Below are 17,472 nucleotides of genomic sequence, written 5' to 3'. Positions count from 1 at the left end.
TTGAAATTCGCACGCAGCGCATGCGATTAGCCGCTTGGCCAGTGTTGTGCAATGTAGTATCGATAATTGATCGATAAGCGTGATGACGTCACTGACAGCTGTTGGCTGGCAGGTGTGCAGTTGGGCAGGTGGGCTATCGCAATGCCACACCTCGCTGCCTCGATGCAGCGCCCTTGGCAGAGCCACTGCAAAGCTCTCGCTCTCTCGCTCGCCCGCTCAGTTGGCTTTGACTCAAGTGCATTGAACTCGAAAGCGAGAAATTCTTATGCAAAAATAAAAAAAAAAAAATTAAACACGAGCAACGAACGTTTCAAAATTAACGCAAAGTTGCTGAGCAACGCTGCCGTCGTCGTCGTCGACTTCGCCGCTGCTCGCGTCAACGTCGACGTCCAGCTCACAATTACAAACAATATTTATGTTAAATAGGCAGACGGGCGCCGGCCGCAGCAGCAGCAGCAGTAGCAGCAGCAGTTGAAATGTGGCTGTAGTATGTAAAAATAATAGCGCAATAAGAGCATAGACATTGCCCCTCTCCCTCTGCCAGCGCCGCTGCTTCTGCCTCTGCCTCTGTCTCCCTCACAATTTCTTCTGCTTACGCCTCTGCCTACGCGTTTTAGGTACTTGCCCCACGCTCTGGCTCAAGTTTGGGTTCAATTTTGTTTTGTTGTGTTTTTGATGATCTAGCTAATACCCTTAGGTGCCTTTGGGCGCCTTGGCTGATAGAACCCATATGTACATAGACATAGGCGTAGATGCGTAGTGTAACCATAGCTGTTATTGTATTTTTCTTCATATACATATACACATATACATATATAAATATATATATGTCCAGATATTTAAACAGCGTATATAGCACACGAATTCAAGGTTAGGGTATTTACAGTTTTATAAGCTTTCGCACAGTTCTTTTGTTCTTGATCGCCTCGTCTTAGCATCTTCCCCCGCTCACCTGTGCCTTTCGCTTAACTCGCAACTTCAACAAATTAAAAGAATTTCTTCTTTTTTTAAGTTTTATTATTATTTATCATGTTGTTGTTGCTGCTGCTGCTGTTGCAGCGCTTCACATTGTTATCGCATACGTTGACGCCGACGTCGAAGCCGTCGTCAAGAACGTTGGAGAAACGAAGTGAAGCGAACTTTGAGAATTTCGCGGGGCCACGCAACATGAAGCGCAGGCAGAGCGACGGAGATAGAGATAGAGACGATGGAATTGAATTATTGAATAAGATGCGGGCATGGCAAATGCCTTAGCGCAAGGAGAGTGTGCGAGAGGAGGTGAGAGTGGGATAAGCAGTTACTTAGTTCAAGTTGGTTGCCTGCCCATTGTTGTAGCTGCGAGCCGAACGGTCTTCTTCATTTCTTCGTTTTTTCTTCTTCTTGTGTTTCTAATTTTCCACACAGCAACAGGCAAACGGCTGACTTATTAGCAACACGCATGCGTGCAGCAGCAGCAGCAGCAGCAGTATGCGAATGTGTGTGGACAGCGCTGAAGTGGAGTGGGGGGCTTAGCTTGCCAATTCTATGTGCTTTTTGGCATTTTTTAGTACTTCTTATACGCTTTTTTAGACGCTGCGCGCGCATTGTACGCGGCAATATTCTGTGTTGCCTGAAAGTAGGCAACGTTTCCTTAATTTTGTCATGCGTTGTCAGCAATAGCCGTTAGATGGCGCTAACATGTACGCGAATATAAAAGTCTCAACGTAAATATTGTAAATGATTTATTTGTAGAATATTTTGTGAACTTGAAATTATTTATTTTTTATACTCATACTCTGTTCAAACTTATAAACAATTGTTTTTATATTTCCTTTTGTTTTCCAATTTTTCTTTTAGAAACGGAGGGTGAGCTGACACGCATAATAAAGCCGCTGCCACCATGGGGCCCGCTGTACTGTGTGCTGCAGCAGGACGATCAAACATTTACCGCCTACTGCAGCGAGGAGATTTCGGTGAGTAACGAGTAACGAGTACCGTGTAATAGAATGATTCGAGTATGACGACTAACAACTAGTAACGAGTATTAAAAGCAATGAAAGTGTTGTTAGCTAGCAATCATCTCTTAAGTATTGATATGTTGCTAGTAGATATTAACTAGAGGTAATTAGCAAAGCATTAGTGAATAGCTAGACACTAAGAGTGATTAATAATATAACTAGTAGCTATTGCATAGTAGCAATTGAATATTAGTATGAACTTAAAAATATTGAAACATAATTAAGTAACGACGGCTGCTAAAAATGGAGTAACGAGAGTGAAGTAACGAGTAGCCTGGGAATGGCGAGTAAGTGGAAAGTAGTATATATGGTAATTGCTATACTTAATTAAACATAACAGAAAATCAAGTAGCTATAAACAATTCATTAAAAAGAAGAAGAGCAACGAGTGACGTGTGAATGTAACGAGTAACTGTTAACGAGTTACATATATACATATATATATCAAGTTACATTTATAGAACAACAGCTACTAGTAAAATACTAAAACCGATTAAATAGTTAAACGAGTGGCGAGTAGTGAAAAGAACTAGCAACATGAAGCGAGTAGAGTCACTTAACGAACAGCGAGTAACAAGTACTGCTTATTACCTAATCGTAATGTATGCTTCTAATAAATTTACATTTGCAATTACAATATAACTTCTCTAACACCCATTTCTATATGTGTTCTATGCATTTGTTGTATGTCTTTTTCCCCACATTCTTGCACCCACTAATATGGATCATTAAACGCAACTAACTTGTAGATATTTCCCGCTACGCCTAAAAAGGAGCTGGAGGTGCGTAATGCTTGATAAATAAAAAAAAACCAGATATAAGATAGACGCTAATATACCTTTTTTATCTATGAACTTATATATAATTAACTGCTCTGCTTACTCTCTCTCTCTCTCTCTCTCTCTCTTTCTCTCTTTTTCTCTCCCTTTCTCGCTTTCTTTCTCTTTTTGTTTGTTTAGCTGGGCGATGTCTGCTATGAGGATATACCACGCGTGCGATTGGATCGTGCCCGTCGACCCGCCAAAGCCCTGTGGGATGGTCCGCCCACGCTGGCGGAGGAGAACGAGGATTCCGACACCTGCCTCGGCACCGGCATGACCGGCCTCAACGATATTGTGCTGAATACAACGCTCTACAATGATCTAGGTGAGTGTTAGCAATGCCTATTTTTTAAACACACGACTGCATAATACTCGTCCAAAAGCAACTGCATGGGCAGACCACAATTTGTAGCTCTATCTGTAGAGGAGGTCCACGATTTTTAATAATTTGCCCTTAACCAAGCGGCGTACCTACATAACACTTTATTTACACCTGAGTAAATAATTCAAATTTGGCCAGAAATTGTACAAACTCAATATACTCTGTTCACTGCGTGAGCGAGTGTGAAAAGGGGTAAATTGGGGTGGGGGTGCTTGTAAAGTGTTAAGTGTGACCAGTCGTGCTGACCTTTTCCATTAGTCGCAGCTCTTAATTGTATTGACCGACGAGTGCAATCGTCGTTGTTGCCGATCTTTTTTTTTTTTTTTTTTTTTTTTTTTTTTTCGTTTTTATTTCTTTATTTTGTTGCAGCTTATTGTCTTAGACTCTATAGCGCATTTAGCTCTAAACCTTAACTAATGGGAGGGCAGATATGCCAATTATTCTGCACTTGTAGCTACTATCTTAATTAGTTCTAATATTGTCTAGAGGATGCAATCTCTTCAGTCTTCGCCTATTGTTGTTTATAGCCAGGTTGCTTGCGAGATGGTTAGGATGCGCTGCAAGTCTGTCCGCGTATCTTGAACTGTGTCGCCCAATGAGTTCAGCAACTGTGGGAATTGCTAAATCCCTATGTAAGACTGAGTTTCTTACAAACCAGCTGGCTCCAGTCCATCTGCGTAGTGCTTTATTCTGCAGGGTCTGAATTTTGTTCCTTGTAGTCTTCGCCGAGGAGCCCCATAGAGAGATACCATATACGAAGGTTGGGACAACTATTGCCTTGTAGATGGCGGCCTTGCTGCTGTAAGACAACTTGCTTGAAGCTCTCAGCATCCAGTCGAGGGTTTTTAGCTTGCTTTTGCATTTTGAGGTTACTTGACTTATGTGCGCTTTAAAAGTCAGCCTTCTGTCAAGAGTGATACCAAGGTACTTTACTTTTGAGGCTTTGGGAATAGTGGGCCCCAATGCAACGCTTGGGCAATCTCCTCTTCTAGTGGCGAAGGTAGTATGTACAGACTTTTGTGCATTAATGGTGATACACCACCGTTTTGCCCAGCGTCCGAAAGAGTCCAGATATTTTTGTAGTGAGTCTGAAGCTTCTTGCGCAGATACGTGACGTGATAAGATGGCGGTGTCATCTGCATAGGTCGCTATGAGTACTGCATCTGTACTTCCTATATTTGGCTCGGGAGTTGGCATATCTCCTGTGAATAAAGTATAAAGTGTTGGGCCTAGAACACTACCCTGTGGTACTCCAGCCATAATTGGTCTAGTCAAGGATACTGTTTGCCCCCTTGACACTTGGAAGGTTCTTCCAATAAGGTATGAGGATAGCAACGCGAAAAATGGGGCTGGAAGGGTGGTCCTCACTTTCTGCAGCAGTCCCAGGTGCCAAACTCGATCAAACGCCTGTTTGATGTCTAAAAAGACGGCAGAGCAGTACATCTTTTCTTCAAAGGCTCCAAGGATATGGTGCACAACTCTGTGAACCTGTTCCGGTGTTCCATGCTGTCTCCTGAAGCCAAACTGATGGTTTGGAATGGCCTCCTGGCGTCCCAGATGTGTCAGTACTCGTTCCAGAAATATTCTTTCGAATATTTTGGAGAGTACTGGCAACAGGCTAATTGGTCTGTACGACTCAATTTCTCCCACGGGTTTGCCAGGCTTAGGAATCATCACAATCACGGCGCGCTTCCAGCAGGCTGGAAAGTGCCGGATGCGGAGCATGGCGTTGTACACCATAGTTATGTAGTCTATGGTGGAGTCAGGCAGTGCTCTAAGGACTCTGCCGTTTATTAGATCATATCCAGGGGATTTTTTTGCCTTCACTCTTCTGATGTGTTCAAGAACCTCTTCTTTTGTACATCCAGTTATCTGGTCTTCAGCTGGGAGGGGCGAGAGAACGATGTCTTCTGTTGCTTCGATTTCTGAGGCCTCTGCGGTAATCACCGGCGTGAATTGGTCTTGAAGGTGGTTTGCAAAAGCCTCAGCTTGAGCTTCGTCTCCAATGTGCCAGGAACCAGAAATGCTCCGAATGGGATGACGTCGTATTGGCTGCCGTTTGAGCTTTCTTGTAAATTTCCATAATTGAAACTCTGCGTCAGTGGGCGATTCAGCTCGTACCAGCGCATCGCTGATACACCTCTTTTGAAGCAGGGCGAGAGCAGCTTTAAGATGCCTCGTGGCTTCGTTGTACATGGATTTGGCATCAGGCGTGCGTAATCTTAACCAGCGTCTCCTGGCCCATCTTTTGTGTATTAGTAGGTGTTGGGCCTCCAAGGTGAGGGGGATGTTGTACGGAGACTGTTGTCTTGTTTGGCAAGATGGTGGGGCGGCTTGGTGCGCAGCTTTGACTATTTCTTCCTGCAGTTTGTTTGCTGCGTAGTCCACGTCTTCAGGAGTGTTAAGTTCCATTTCTATGTGCAAAGAGTAATGGAGCTCGCGCCTAAAGACTCCTAAATCTGATCCTGCTGGCAGTAGTTGTTTCCTAATGGGCAAGGGCTGTGGCTGCGCGTGGATTGTGACTATTAGTGGCAGGTGGTCAGAGGATAGGTCCAAGGATTCTTCAATGGTCAATTGCCGGTCACAGATGCCTTTGTAGACAGCGAAGTCGATTGCCGAGGGCCTGTGTCCATTAATTGGGTAACGGGTGGGGGCTCCAGTCGCCAATATGCTGAATTGTAAGTTTTGAATCGCCTCAAATATGACTTCTCCGCGACGATTCGCACTATTGCTTCCCCAAAATGGGTGCCATCCATTCCAGTCGCCGCCGATGAGGGTCTTATTCAACCTTTGGCCTAGAACCTGTTCCATGTGATGATCACACAGACCAGTGTTTGGCGGAAGATAAATTGACGCAACTTCGATCGCTCCAATAGACGTAGGCAGGGTGATGGCTGAGACCTGCATTGTTGCGTTGCAAATTGGCAGTAAAGGTGTATGCGGTATTGTTGCTCGTATGAGGATTGAGGATCCACCAAAGCAGTTTGCTCCTTCACCATGAGCCTGATAGTGTTCGTATCCGAAAATTTGTGTAGTGGGGCACTCATGAGTTTCTGTTATTAACATTATATCTATGTTTTCTTGTGAGAGAAACGCAGCCAGTTCCTGAGTCTTGTTTCTCAGGCCATTGGCGTTCCAGATACCCACACGTAAAGCCATTATTTGTAGGCAAGCTTGGTTATGATGGCCATTAAACTGTTTAGCATGGTTGCTTGTTGGGATTGTACTTCTCGCATCGCTTTGAGCTCGGCATTAATTGCGTCAAACTGACGTTGTTGTTGCTGAAGCATTTCAGTGAACAAAGTGTCACTTGTGGTATTCTTATTTGACGGTCCACCTCTAGCGGCCTGTGCGTAAGAAACACCACTAATAGGCGTTGCAAAGCTCGTGGCTTGGGTAATGCTCCGGGGCCTTGTAATTTCGGAAGCAGTACTCGGACCCGTAGACGGTGTTTGTGTGGGACTCCTTTTTTGTGCTGGGGATTGCAATTTGCGCAACCGCTTGTATACTTGGCAGCCCTTATAGTTGGCTGGGTGCTGTAACTCACAGTGCACACAAGTTGGTGCCTGGTCCTTTTCGCGGGTGCAGTCTTTGGATGCGTGTTTCCCGGCGCAACGCACACATCTGGGAGCTTTGTGGCAGTAGCGTTGTGTGTGTCCAAATTCTTGACAGCGATGGCATTGTGTCAGGTCGTTGTATCTTCTTGGCAGTTCCACTGTGCAGCGTTGCCTGCAGACAACTCGAATGTCCAAAATTTCTTTGTTGTTGGGGGCCTGAGCCACGTCAACAAAAAATATATTTAGCGGTGTTTTGTCCATACGGCTCAGTGGGTTGTGCACATTTGTAATTGTGTGGCCTTTGGTTTCCAATTCCTTTTTAATTAGTGTTGTATCAGTGCTGGAGTGAAGCCCTTTGAACACGACTCTATATGGTTTGTCCTCCTTAAGCTGGTAGCAGTGGAACTCCAATTCCAGCTTAGTAAAGTGGTCTATAACTCTGCGATAGTCCTCACTGCATTGGGTTAATACACCTATGTTATTCTTCTTTGGCTTAATTACGTATGATTTAGCATCAATTACTTTATCTATTATCTGTTGAAGTAGGGCCACAGACTTGATGTTTGGACACCATATGGGGGGCGGACGAGGTTTCGGTGTAGTTTGCTGGTCGGTCAATACTGGGGCTTCTGGAGCTACAGGTGATTCGCTGTAGTCTTCATCTTCTTCTACGAGCAGTGAAAATCGATTTTCTGATATTAATGCTGCATTGCTGGTGCTTGGTTCGTCGAAGATGAGCCTTTTCTTGATGGTTTTTGGTGAATTTGGCTGTTTACGTTTCGTGTTTTTGTTGTTAGTGATGCCTTGCACGGAGGCGATATCTATTTTTGAGTTTATTGGCATGATGGAGGCTTGCCTATTTGCCATCACAACGTTAAGCTGGGCTTGCATTTCTGCATTTACCTTTACAGCTGTAGCGAGGTTATTGACATTAGATGTCATCGCGGATTGTGCTTTTGAGTGCAGGCGCACTCGCGCCAAGCGACGAAATTTCGTAAATTGCAATTAAAGCAATTGAGTTACGCGGAAGCAAGCGATAAGAAAACGCTGCGTGTGCGGTTTTTGTTGCTGTTGCGTTGAAGAATGCACCGCAAAGTTCTATTTTTAGAACTCTGCAGCAGTAGAGCTTAAGCGAAGGCTGTTCGAATTCACGTCTTTACAGGTCGAACGACTGATCGCGATTGATGTGTTGCCGATCATATCAAAAGCGTGTGTCTGCCTCTCCCCTGCTCTCCCGCTCTCTTTCTCTCTCTCTTGAGCTGCGCTGTCTGTCAGGAAATTTGTTTGTATCGTCGTCACGCATGCCAGCACATTGGGCACAATAGTAGACAGGCGAAGAGGGTGGGTGTGTGAGCGAGAGAGAGAGAGAGACAGAGCGCTGTGCGAACTGATGGAAGAGCGGTCCACCCGACAAACGACAACAATGGCGAATTCGTAAATGACAATACACGCGCCATTGAGCAGCAGTCCAGTTGGTACAGGCGACAAAAAGAAATAAGAAATATTCACTTTATATGTGAGCCTTTGTGTAAGATCTAAAAATAGTTTCGGCAAATGGAATATTTGGCATGTGAAACATTTAGTAAACATTTATAATGGAAACGGAAATGCTGCTCGAATAAAAGATGCCTTATTTGCGAAGCTGAAATAAATCCGACATATCCAGGGTATTTCCGATGATAAATAGAAAATCAGTTTAAACCTACTTTTCGCATATCAGAATATACATATACAGTAGGGAGCAAAAGTGTTTCCATAGTTGACACTTTCAACTTTGTGAGTCGATAACTTCCAAAGGAATGAAGCAAATCAAAAAAAAGTTTTTTTTCCAATAATATGTATTTAATTCTTAACAAATTGCCGTATATAACAAAAACAAAAAATAATCAGTAAAATATTCAAACGAAGAAAACTGAAACAAAACGCATGTGTACAATTTTGCACCTTCCGATATTTTTACTTTGGTTTGATTTCTTAATTCTCTTATAGGCAATACACATGCAGTTTTACCCTTATATGTTTTATTAATGCATTCTACACTATTATGATCCAGAAATCCACGTGTTTCTTATTATTTGAAGTAGATTTTTTAATTTTAGCAATTAGTCTACAAAGTACCGCGAAAAAATGAAGAAGCGTTCGTCAGATGTCGAAAATAGTATTATTAGCCTAACTGAAAGTGGCTGTTCGACTCGTAGTACTTCAGATCAGCTTAATATTTTTCATTCAGCGGTGTCCGAAGTCCAGAAAAGACGCAATGGTACATCCAAAAACACTATTAAAGGCCGCAAACGACTCTTAAAGGACTCTGACGCCAGACTAATGGGAACTGATAAGTTCCTAACACCGAAGAAGGCATCTATGGACATAGGGAAAGACGTGAGTCGGCGGGTGGCTAGAAGAGCACTAGCTAAGGTTGGATATGGGGCAAGTGTGAAACAAAATAAACCAGCTCTATCCGAGAAGAATGTCAAGGGTCGATTGAAATTCGCCCGGGAACACAAGAACTGGACTGTAGATGATTGGAAACGTTTTATCTGGTCGGATGAATCCAAGTTCAACCGTTTTCAATCAAATGGCACGCAATACTATTGGCACAGGTCCGGGGAAAAGCTTCAAAAACACCATGTGAAGCAAACCGTTTAGCATGGAGGAGGCAATGTCAAAGTTTGGGGATGCTTTACTTGGTGGCACATTGGACCATTGCATAAAATTGATGGTATAATGTTAAAAGAAGACCATCTAAATATTTTGAAAACCTGTCTACCCAATTTTCTGGACAAGTGTGCATACCCCGTAAAGGAAATCATTTTTCATCAAGATGGGGATCCGACGCACACTGCCAAAACTGTCCGCGAATGGTTACAAAACCAAGATTTTATGCTGATGGAGTGGCCAGCTAAAAGTCCCGAACTCAATCCGATTGAGAACCTGTGGTCAATCGTGAAGCGACGGCTCGGGCAATATCAATCAATGCCATCCAACCTAGACGATCTTTGGAAGCGCGTAGAACTGAAGTGGAACCGAGTTCCAAAGGAAACCATAGAAAAGTTGGTCGAGAGTATGCCAAACTGAATAAAAAATGTAATAGCTAATAAGGGCCTGTGGACAAAATATTGATTTAGAATCATATCAAATTTTTTTCACTGAAGGTGCAAAATTGTACACATGCGTTTTGTTTCAGTTTTCTTCGTTTGAATATTTTACTGATTATTTTTTGTTTTTGTTATATACGGCAATTTGTTAAGAATTAAATACATATTATTGGAAAAAAAAGTTTTTTTGATTTGCTTCATTCGTTTACAAATTATCGACTCACAAAGTTGAAAGTGTCAACTATGGAAACACTTTTGCTCCCTACTGTATATATATATGATATGTATATAAAATTTGATAGTTGTTGCGTGTTTTCGCCATTAAATCCGGAACGCCACAAATTGATGGCTTGTAAAAAAGAACCATTAAAAATCTAAATACTCGAATTCTATGTGTAAATAGCTCGGGGTTTGCCTAGTTAAATGTTAACCTCAATATATATTTATCGTAATCGTTATCGTTATCGTTGTTATTTGGCAATCCGCTGTTGCCAATGCCGCTTACAATGTTTTCCTTGTTAAGCTTCGCATACAAACTCATTTATTTACTCAATTATTAGTTGCTTTGGCCGTTGTGCGTGTTGTTGTTGCTTTTTATTTATGTTTTATGTTGTTAATGGCTGCGTATCAAGGCTGCCGCTTGGCCAATTCAAAGCTAAATAGCCGCTGAAGCGGAGACTGCGCAGGCGTCGCTGCTCGACACCAAAACTAAAATGCAATTAAAATAGAAAAAAACTGCAGCGATTAGCTCCACTGCTGCTTCTTCTTCTTCCTTTGCTTCTACTGCTGCTTCCTCTTCTATTTCACACTGCAAATGTAAACAAAGCGCTGCAATGGTCAACAACAACAACATCGAACACTTGCAACGCTTCGTGTGTTCCGCCGTTCGCAGCTTCGTTTCGACTGCCAAACTGTTCCAAGAACACAGAACGACAGAGAGAAAGAGTGTGAGCGAACGAAAGAGCGACAGACAGCGCCTTAGTCAGAGACCGTCTCATTTCCGTTGCGTTTCATTTCATTGACTTGCAGCGTACTGTGGGTCAAACTTTTATGAGGTATTGACAAAAAAGTGTGCGAAAACGCTTGATATATAAATTTTGTAGTAATATTAGAGTATCTTTTATGTAAAAAGTATGTAAAGATTTTTCTCTTTTGCTTAGAATTCTTTCTTGCTTTCGTGCCTATTTGCCTTCTGTCATAGTAATAATGTATGAACTGAAAATATGCTGTTGACTTGTAATTTCAATATTAAAAATGAAAATACATATATTAAATAAATAAATATATGCAACTATATATATGTATATATTTATATATATTAATAAAAAAGTTAATTATTATAAATTAAATATACATAATGCTTTATATATTAATATTACATATTAGCATACAAATGGTATAAAACCAAACGGCGACTTTTCACTTTTGTTTCTTAATTTTCGCCAGCTAAGGCCCACTGTGTCTTATGGCCAGCTTTGACGCTGCCGTTGGTTGTTGCTGCGTTTCGGTTCGGTTCGATTCGTTTCAGTCCACTTTAAGCTTCCGGCGCAGGCGGTTGAGTTCGGTGCTCGGTTCGTCAGCTCTCGCTTCGGTGCGTTCTTACGGCACGGCACTTGCCGTATAGTTTTTTTTTCAATTAATTTCTAGTATGATTTGTGTTTTTTTTTTATTTTTCATATTTGTTATTTGAATTTTAGTCGTTGCGCTCGATTCACAGCTGAGTGGCGGCTGTGCTGTCTACGTGTTTATGTTTTATTCTTTTGTTTTTATTGTTAGTAGTTTTGTTTGTGTTTTCCGTTGGCATCCAGCAAAGACGCCCGCAACATTTTTGGTTTTTTTTGACAAGTTGAAACGAATTTCCATAACACAAAATGTTTGTGAACATGTTTTTTTTGTGTGAGTGAATGAAAACTTTTTGCTGTGCGAAAAAAAGAGAAGCGAGAAGAAGAAAAATCGCAGAATGTTGTAGTCCATTGGAAAATATTTTGTAAAACTATGCGCGCGGCGGCGCGTTGCGAATGCGAAATGAAATGTTCTAAAAATAAAATGCAAACAACAAACAAACTACAAAAGCAACAAAAACAAATAAACCTGCGACTCGCAACGTACAGACCCCAAAAACTGAGGCAAAAAAATAAAACGCGAAAACTGGGCAACAGCTACAACTACAACACACACACACACACACATACACACACTCGCATAGATCATCATCTTCAACCTCAACTGGGCTATAAATTTAGCAAAGGCAAACGGAACAAAATATTTTTCTACAAAGGAAAATTCGAAAACGTATCAAAAAAGAAAAGAAAATAAAAACGCCTACAAACGCACGCGGCGCGTTTCGAGCGCGTTTATAACCGCGTCGACTGTGTCAAAGAATGAGCAAAAGCAAAACTAAAAGAAAATGTAAAACTGAATTAGGGAAATGAGCGCTTGACACCATTCTTGAAGGCGTAGCGTGGCATGGGAATTGAGGCGTGGCAGTCTAAGCGCCCAAAAGGTGGCCAACAGTCACCGGAAAGTCAACGTGTGTTGTTGTTGTTGTTGTTGTTGTTAGTTAACCGTTTACGGCTATAAGCGCATCCGGATTAGCTTTTGTGACACTGTGCCAAAGGTAGCAAAGGGGGCAGCGAGTGGGCGGGGGAGGCGTAGAGGGAGGGGGGTATTTATATGGAAATCAGAATAGCAACTGTAATGGCAAACTATGTCAGCCACATTTGGCCAAGTTAGCAGCCAAAAACCGCTTAAAGAAAGCGAAGCGACAGTAGAGAAAGAGAAAGAGACAGACAGCGAGAGAAAGAGAGGGCAAAAGCTTAAAAACGCGCGCTGCAAATGCCGCCAATTGACACCAATTAATTAATTTGATGCACATGACCCACATTTTATTTATAACAACAACAACAACAACAGCAAAAGCGAGAATCTAAATATATATAAATTTATTTATATATATAAAACTGCATAAATACGCATTTTATGCATTCGCTTCTTGTTGTTGTTGTTGTTGTTGTTGTTGCTGAGGCTGCGCGTTGCAAACTTTCTATTTTGAAAAAAAAAAAATAAATAAATAAATAAAAATAATTGAAAATACGTGTGTATTTTAAATGCATTAATCAAATGCACTAGTGCAGCAGCTGAAGCCATGCCCTCTTCCCTCTCACCTCTCTCTCTCTGCCCAACCTCCATGAGAGCGCTACGTCTCGTAGACAACAATAAGAAAGAAGAAGAAGAAAATGGCAACCGCAGCAAGAAAACCGTAAAGATGTAAAGTTTCTCCATTCGCCGACTTTGTATAATACCCTAACTCTGAACTCTTTATAGAATATTTCTGATTTTGTTAGTTTTACGTGCACTTTTTATAGAGTATTCAGCGAGTCTGGCAAGTCAAGCCTATTTTGTATAAGCGCTTGTAGCAAATGCAGTGTATTTATACTCTTATAAAGTATTCCCTCTTTATAAAGTATTCCCTTAGCCCTATGTAGCCCATCTTGCAGAACTCTCTCTCCTTATAGAGTATTCATTTGGTCTCATATCCTTTTATCGAGTACTGTTCCGCTTATAGATTAATTTTGCCTCCTTTGATAAGCTCTCGCAGCACAAGATCTTCTTAAAGAGTATTCGTTTGGTCTCATACAGAAACCCTCTCTTGAGTACAATCTCTGGCAGTACTTGCAGCTCTTATAGAATGTTCGCTAGCCTATCTTATGAGCCTTTGGGTTAATTTCCAAGAAGTTTCTCTAATCCATTTGCATTTCTTCCAGTCAAATTAATGAATCATTGGCCAATAAGTCGTTCGGTTACCTTCAGGTTGAAGTCGTTGTGATCCATTTATACTCTAACCACATCATTTTTCCTGAAAAGCAAACGCCAATAGAAACAATAGGGCGCTCCCTTTGTTAGCCGTTGCGTGAGAGGGCACTGGGGGTGGGCGCTTGGTGGGGTGGCTGGGGGCAGTGCTGGGTGGGAGCTGCCATTGTCTGTTGACGATGATGAATGCCATTGTATTGTTATTGTTGCGTTTGTCCATTTCTCGCTCGTTGTGCGGGTGAAATTGGCAGTCAAAAAATAGAAAAAAAATAGAAAAAAGCAACAAAAACAAACGCGACATTTGCTGGCGTTTTTTGTCGCGCTGCTAAGCTGCCTGCCGTAGCTCAATCTCTCTCTCTCTCTCTCTCTCTCTCTCTCTCTCTCTCTCTCTCTCACTCTCTCTCTCTCCCTCTCTCTCTCTCTTTCACTCTCTGCCTTAAGTTTTATGCACAAATAGTTCAAGTCGAAATTAAATTGCATTACAGTTGGCGACGCTTGTCTTCGCTGCCTTGTCTACTATGGCCACGCCCACTTTTTGTTGTTAGCTTAGTGAGTCGCTGAGGCTGGTGACATAGCCGCCTCCAAGTGCCAGCCGCCCGCAGGTGCATAGTGCGCGCAGCGCTTCTGTAGATACAAATGTATCTCAAAGTTGCTTGCAGTTTTTTTTATCTCGTTTTTTTTTTTCATAGGCAAATTTTTTGCAGTTGTATCCGTTGGCTTTGAAGCTGTTTGCTGGCCATTCAATTGAGCATAAATGAAACAACAACAACAACAATGACGACGACGACGACAACAATTAACGGCGTCGCATACAGTAATTCATATGTCATAAATATCTGTCAGTCAGTCGGCTGTATCTGTATCCATGAGATACTCGTATCTATGTATCTGTGTGCATGTAAATTGCTCGTTCGCACTTTGCACAAAAAAAACACAAAACTGCTCGATGTCGTCATCGTCATCATCATCATCATCATCATCATCATCATCATCATCATCATCATCATCATCATCATCGTCGTCATCATTATCGTCAGCAGCAGCGTCTTTTGGTCCCGTCGAGCAGTCGATCTACATATGGCAATTGTTTCCACTTCCAATTTGAGCTAGCCAATTATATAATGGATATATAAACACACACACACAGACACACACACACACACACACACATGCATCAAGATATGTGTGCAAGTACTTGTGCAATTATTTACGACTATTTCGCATCTATTTTTAATCCGACTTAGCCCTAGGACTGCGCACAAGTGCGAAGATACTTTAAGATCTTTCACTTGAAAGATATATAAGCAATATCTCTCTATATATTTATATGCATATATAGATAACTAGTGCCTGATTCGCTTATAGTAGTTGTTGCTTCATCGCTCTGGAAGAGCAGTTTGGCCAATGGCCATTAGACAAAGGCTGTGAGCTGCTTGCTTACTGCTGTCTATCCACAGATCAAGATCAAATCGAGTGACGGTGACAGTCGTTTATAGAGCCCTCACCTATGGAGCCTTGGGCAGGCACAGCTACAGCCAAAGTTGGCTTTAGGCTTAAGAATTGACATATAGCAGGCCAGCAAGTTGAGTCGCTCTAGTTAGGTCTGACTGTAGCTCCTTTCGGATACAAGCGTGCAACGTGTCCGCGAGCAGAGCTGTTGCATCTGTAAACATTTTCAATGTTTTGCCATTGTTTACACTAAGCCCAGCGGCTAGCTGGAGCTAGCCTCAGGCAATTTGAGGCGGGACAGGCGTTGGGGGTGTCATCGCAGTTACTTGTTGCTGGAGCAAGGCCCAGGGCCACTTTTCTCTCTGCGCGGTTCGAATTTGATTTGATTTGTTTACACGAATGTTTATCACACCTTGAGATGCGTTTGAAATCATTTCCAAAAATAAAAATTTCGATTTGTACGTCGAAGCGGCGACGCACTAGCACTGCCACTAGCCTATGCCACGCCTACCAGCGCCCACACAATGCTGAGAAATCAGATAAATATAGCAAAAAAACGCCGAAAAAAAGAAACGAATATAAAAATAAGGAAAATAATCGCGTAAACAACCAAACTGGGCAACTAGCAACAACAACGGCAACAACTGGCAGCAGCAACAACAACAACAATAAGTTCACACAATTCTGCCATTAAAACATAATGTTCCCAGCCCCTTCGTAGCCCCCTCTAGCCCACGCCTTAGCTGTGCTCCCTTTCAAGGCAGCCAGACAGCGGGAGGGAGCGAGACGGAGAGAGGTAGCATTAAACAGTTAAATTGCTTTATGTGCCCATTTCAACATCTGAGGCCCCGTTGGGCGCTACTTGGGCCCAAAGTCTCGGAAGATACCTAACTAGACCCCGCGGCCGCTTCTCCCCTCCTGCTCTGCTGTAGCTGAAGTTTTTTGCCCCTGCAAAAATAATTTACATAATATGCAAACGCTGCCAGACCTAAAAGAGCCCGCAAAATTAGCAACGCTTCCTCCTAGCCCTGCCCCTCCTGCCGCCCCCTTCATTTCGCGCACCTTTTGCTAACTAGCTGAAGCTACTTACGACAGCCCCATCAAAGCGGAGCCAGACAAAAAGGCCGCCAACCGAGTTAACTAAACTAAACTAAACTAAACTGAAGTAAAGTCAACTCTCATTCCTCCCCTTAGCCCAGTTGGCTTCATTCTTTTGCCTGCAGCGTGTGAAAAGCTGCGTTGGCCAGTGTTGAATGAAGAGCGTGGCTCCAGCTTCAGCTCCATCCATCCCAGCTCCACTTCGAGTCGCAATTGCAGTAGTGATAATAAGGCTGAGTTAATTGATCTGAAGACTTTGGCCAGGCAACGGAATATCGCTGCGAAGTCAAAGGCGAATGAGAATCTTCTCTGAGTAGAGTTTTGCTAGAGGAAGACACAGAGAGAAGCTCCCAAAATTGAGTGTGAGCATGAGCAATGAAGTCAGTTCTAAGAGAGTGAAAGGAAATATTGGGCGAGTTTGATTAACATACAAAAGGGAAATTCCCAAAATTTAATTAATTTATGCTCGTAGGTTTTTGCTTATGGCTTAAGGGATTGGCCTATTTCGCTTCAATTAGAACAGCTGAAGAAACTAATTAGTAACTGAAGAAAACTCGGGCATTAGAAGGTTGAGCGCAATATATTTATATAGACTTTACTTAAGCGTTGGCCTTTATATTTATAACTGTAAATGAATCAATTTGTAGCTAATCTAAATCGGAAGCCAAATACAATGACCGAAACACTTTCTATGCGTGCAGCTCTGAAATACTCCCAAGCAAGCTAATCTTATCGAGAATATATCTACATAAGAAGCAATCGGCCAACTTAGAATTCTCAAGTGGTTATAGCTCAGCCAAAGGCAATGATGACGCGCATGTCAGAGCCGAGAAGAAGCTAGACAAATACTCTGCGTGTGTGTGTGTGTGTGTATGTATGTGTGTGTGTGTGTGTGTGTATGTATGTGTGTGTGTGTGTATGTATGTATGTATGTGTGTGTGTGTGTGTGTATGTGTGTATATGTGTGTGTGTATGTATGTGTGTGTGCTTGCTTGTTTATACCTTGTTACTGCTGATTAGAAATAATCAACAAATACGTGACCTCGAGTCACTTGAGTTTACAAAAATTGCAAAATAGAAAGTTAGCTGAAAATCAATTGTAACAGATAGTAAATATATTTAAATATATTTAAATATATACTTAAATATATTTTAATATATATTTAAATATATATTTAAATATATTTAAATGGAACATATATTATTGATATCTTATCTATCAAACCTATCAATCTTGGTCTTAAATATTAAAACTAAGCCACA

The 17,472-nt window shown here is 42.0% G+C and overlaps 1 protein-coding gene across 8 annotated transcripts in view; it reads left to right on the top strand.

Annotated features, from left to right (window-relative positions):
• LOC111602433 (probable Ras GTPase-activating protein) overlaps positions 1–17,472 on the top strand; it is a 58,513-nt gene that overhangs the window by 12,696 nt on the left and 28,345 nt on the right. For 4 of the 8 annotated variants that reach the window (XM_023319489.2, XM_023319483.2, XM_023319486.2 and 1 more), the window contains exons 2-4: positions 1,837–1,952; positions 2,747–2,779; positions 2,957–3,143. In XM_023319489.2, the coding sequence (XP_023175257.2) occupies positions 1,837–1,952; positions 2,747–2,779; positions 2,957–3,143 (336 nt within the window). The remainder of the gene's footprint in view (positions 1–1,836; positions 1,953–2,746; positions 2,780–2,956; positions 3,144–17,472) is intronic. The other 4 variants (XM_023319490.2, XM_023319484.2, XM_023319488.2 and 1 more) reach the window with 1 other exon arrangement.

The sequence above is a fragment of the Drosophila hydei genome, unplaced genomic scaffold, assembly GCF_003285905.1.
Source record: "Drosophila hydei strain 15085-1641.00,03,60 unplaced genomic scaffold, DhydRS2 tig00000333-arrow-arrow-pilon, whole genome shotgun sequence".
NCBI lineage: Eukaryota > Metazoa > Arthropoda > Insecta > Diptera > Drosophilidae > Drosophila > Drosophila hydei.
This window is presented reverse-complemented; position numbering and strand designations above follow the sequence as displayed.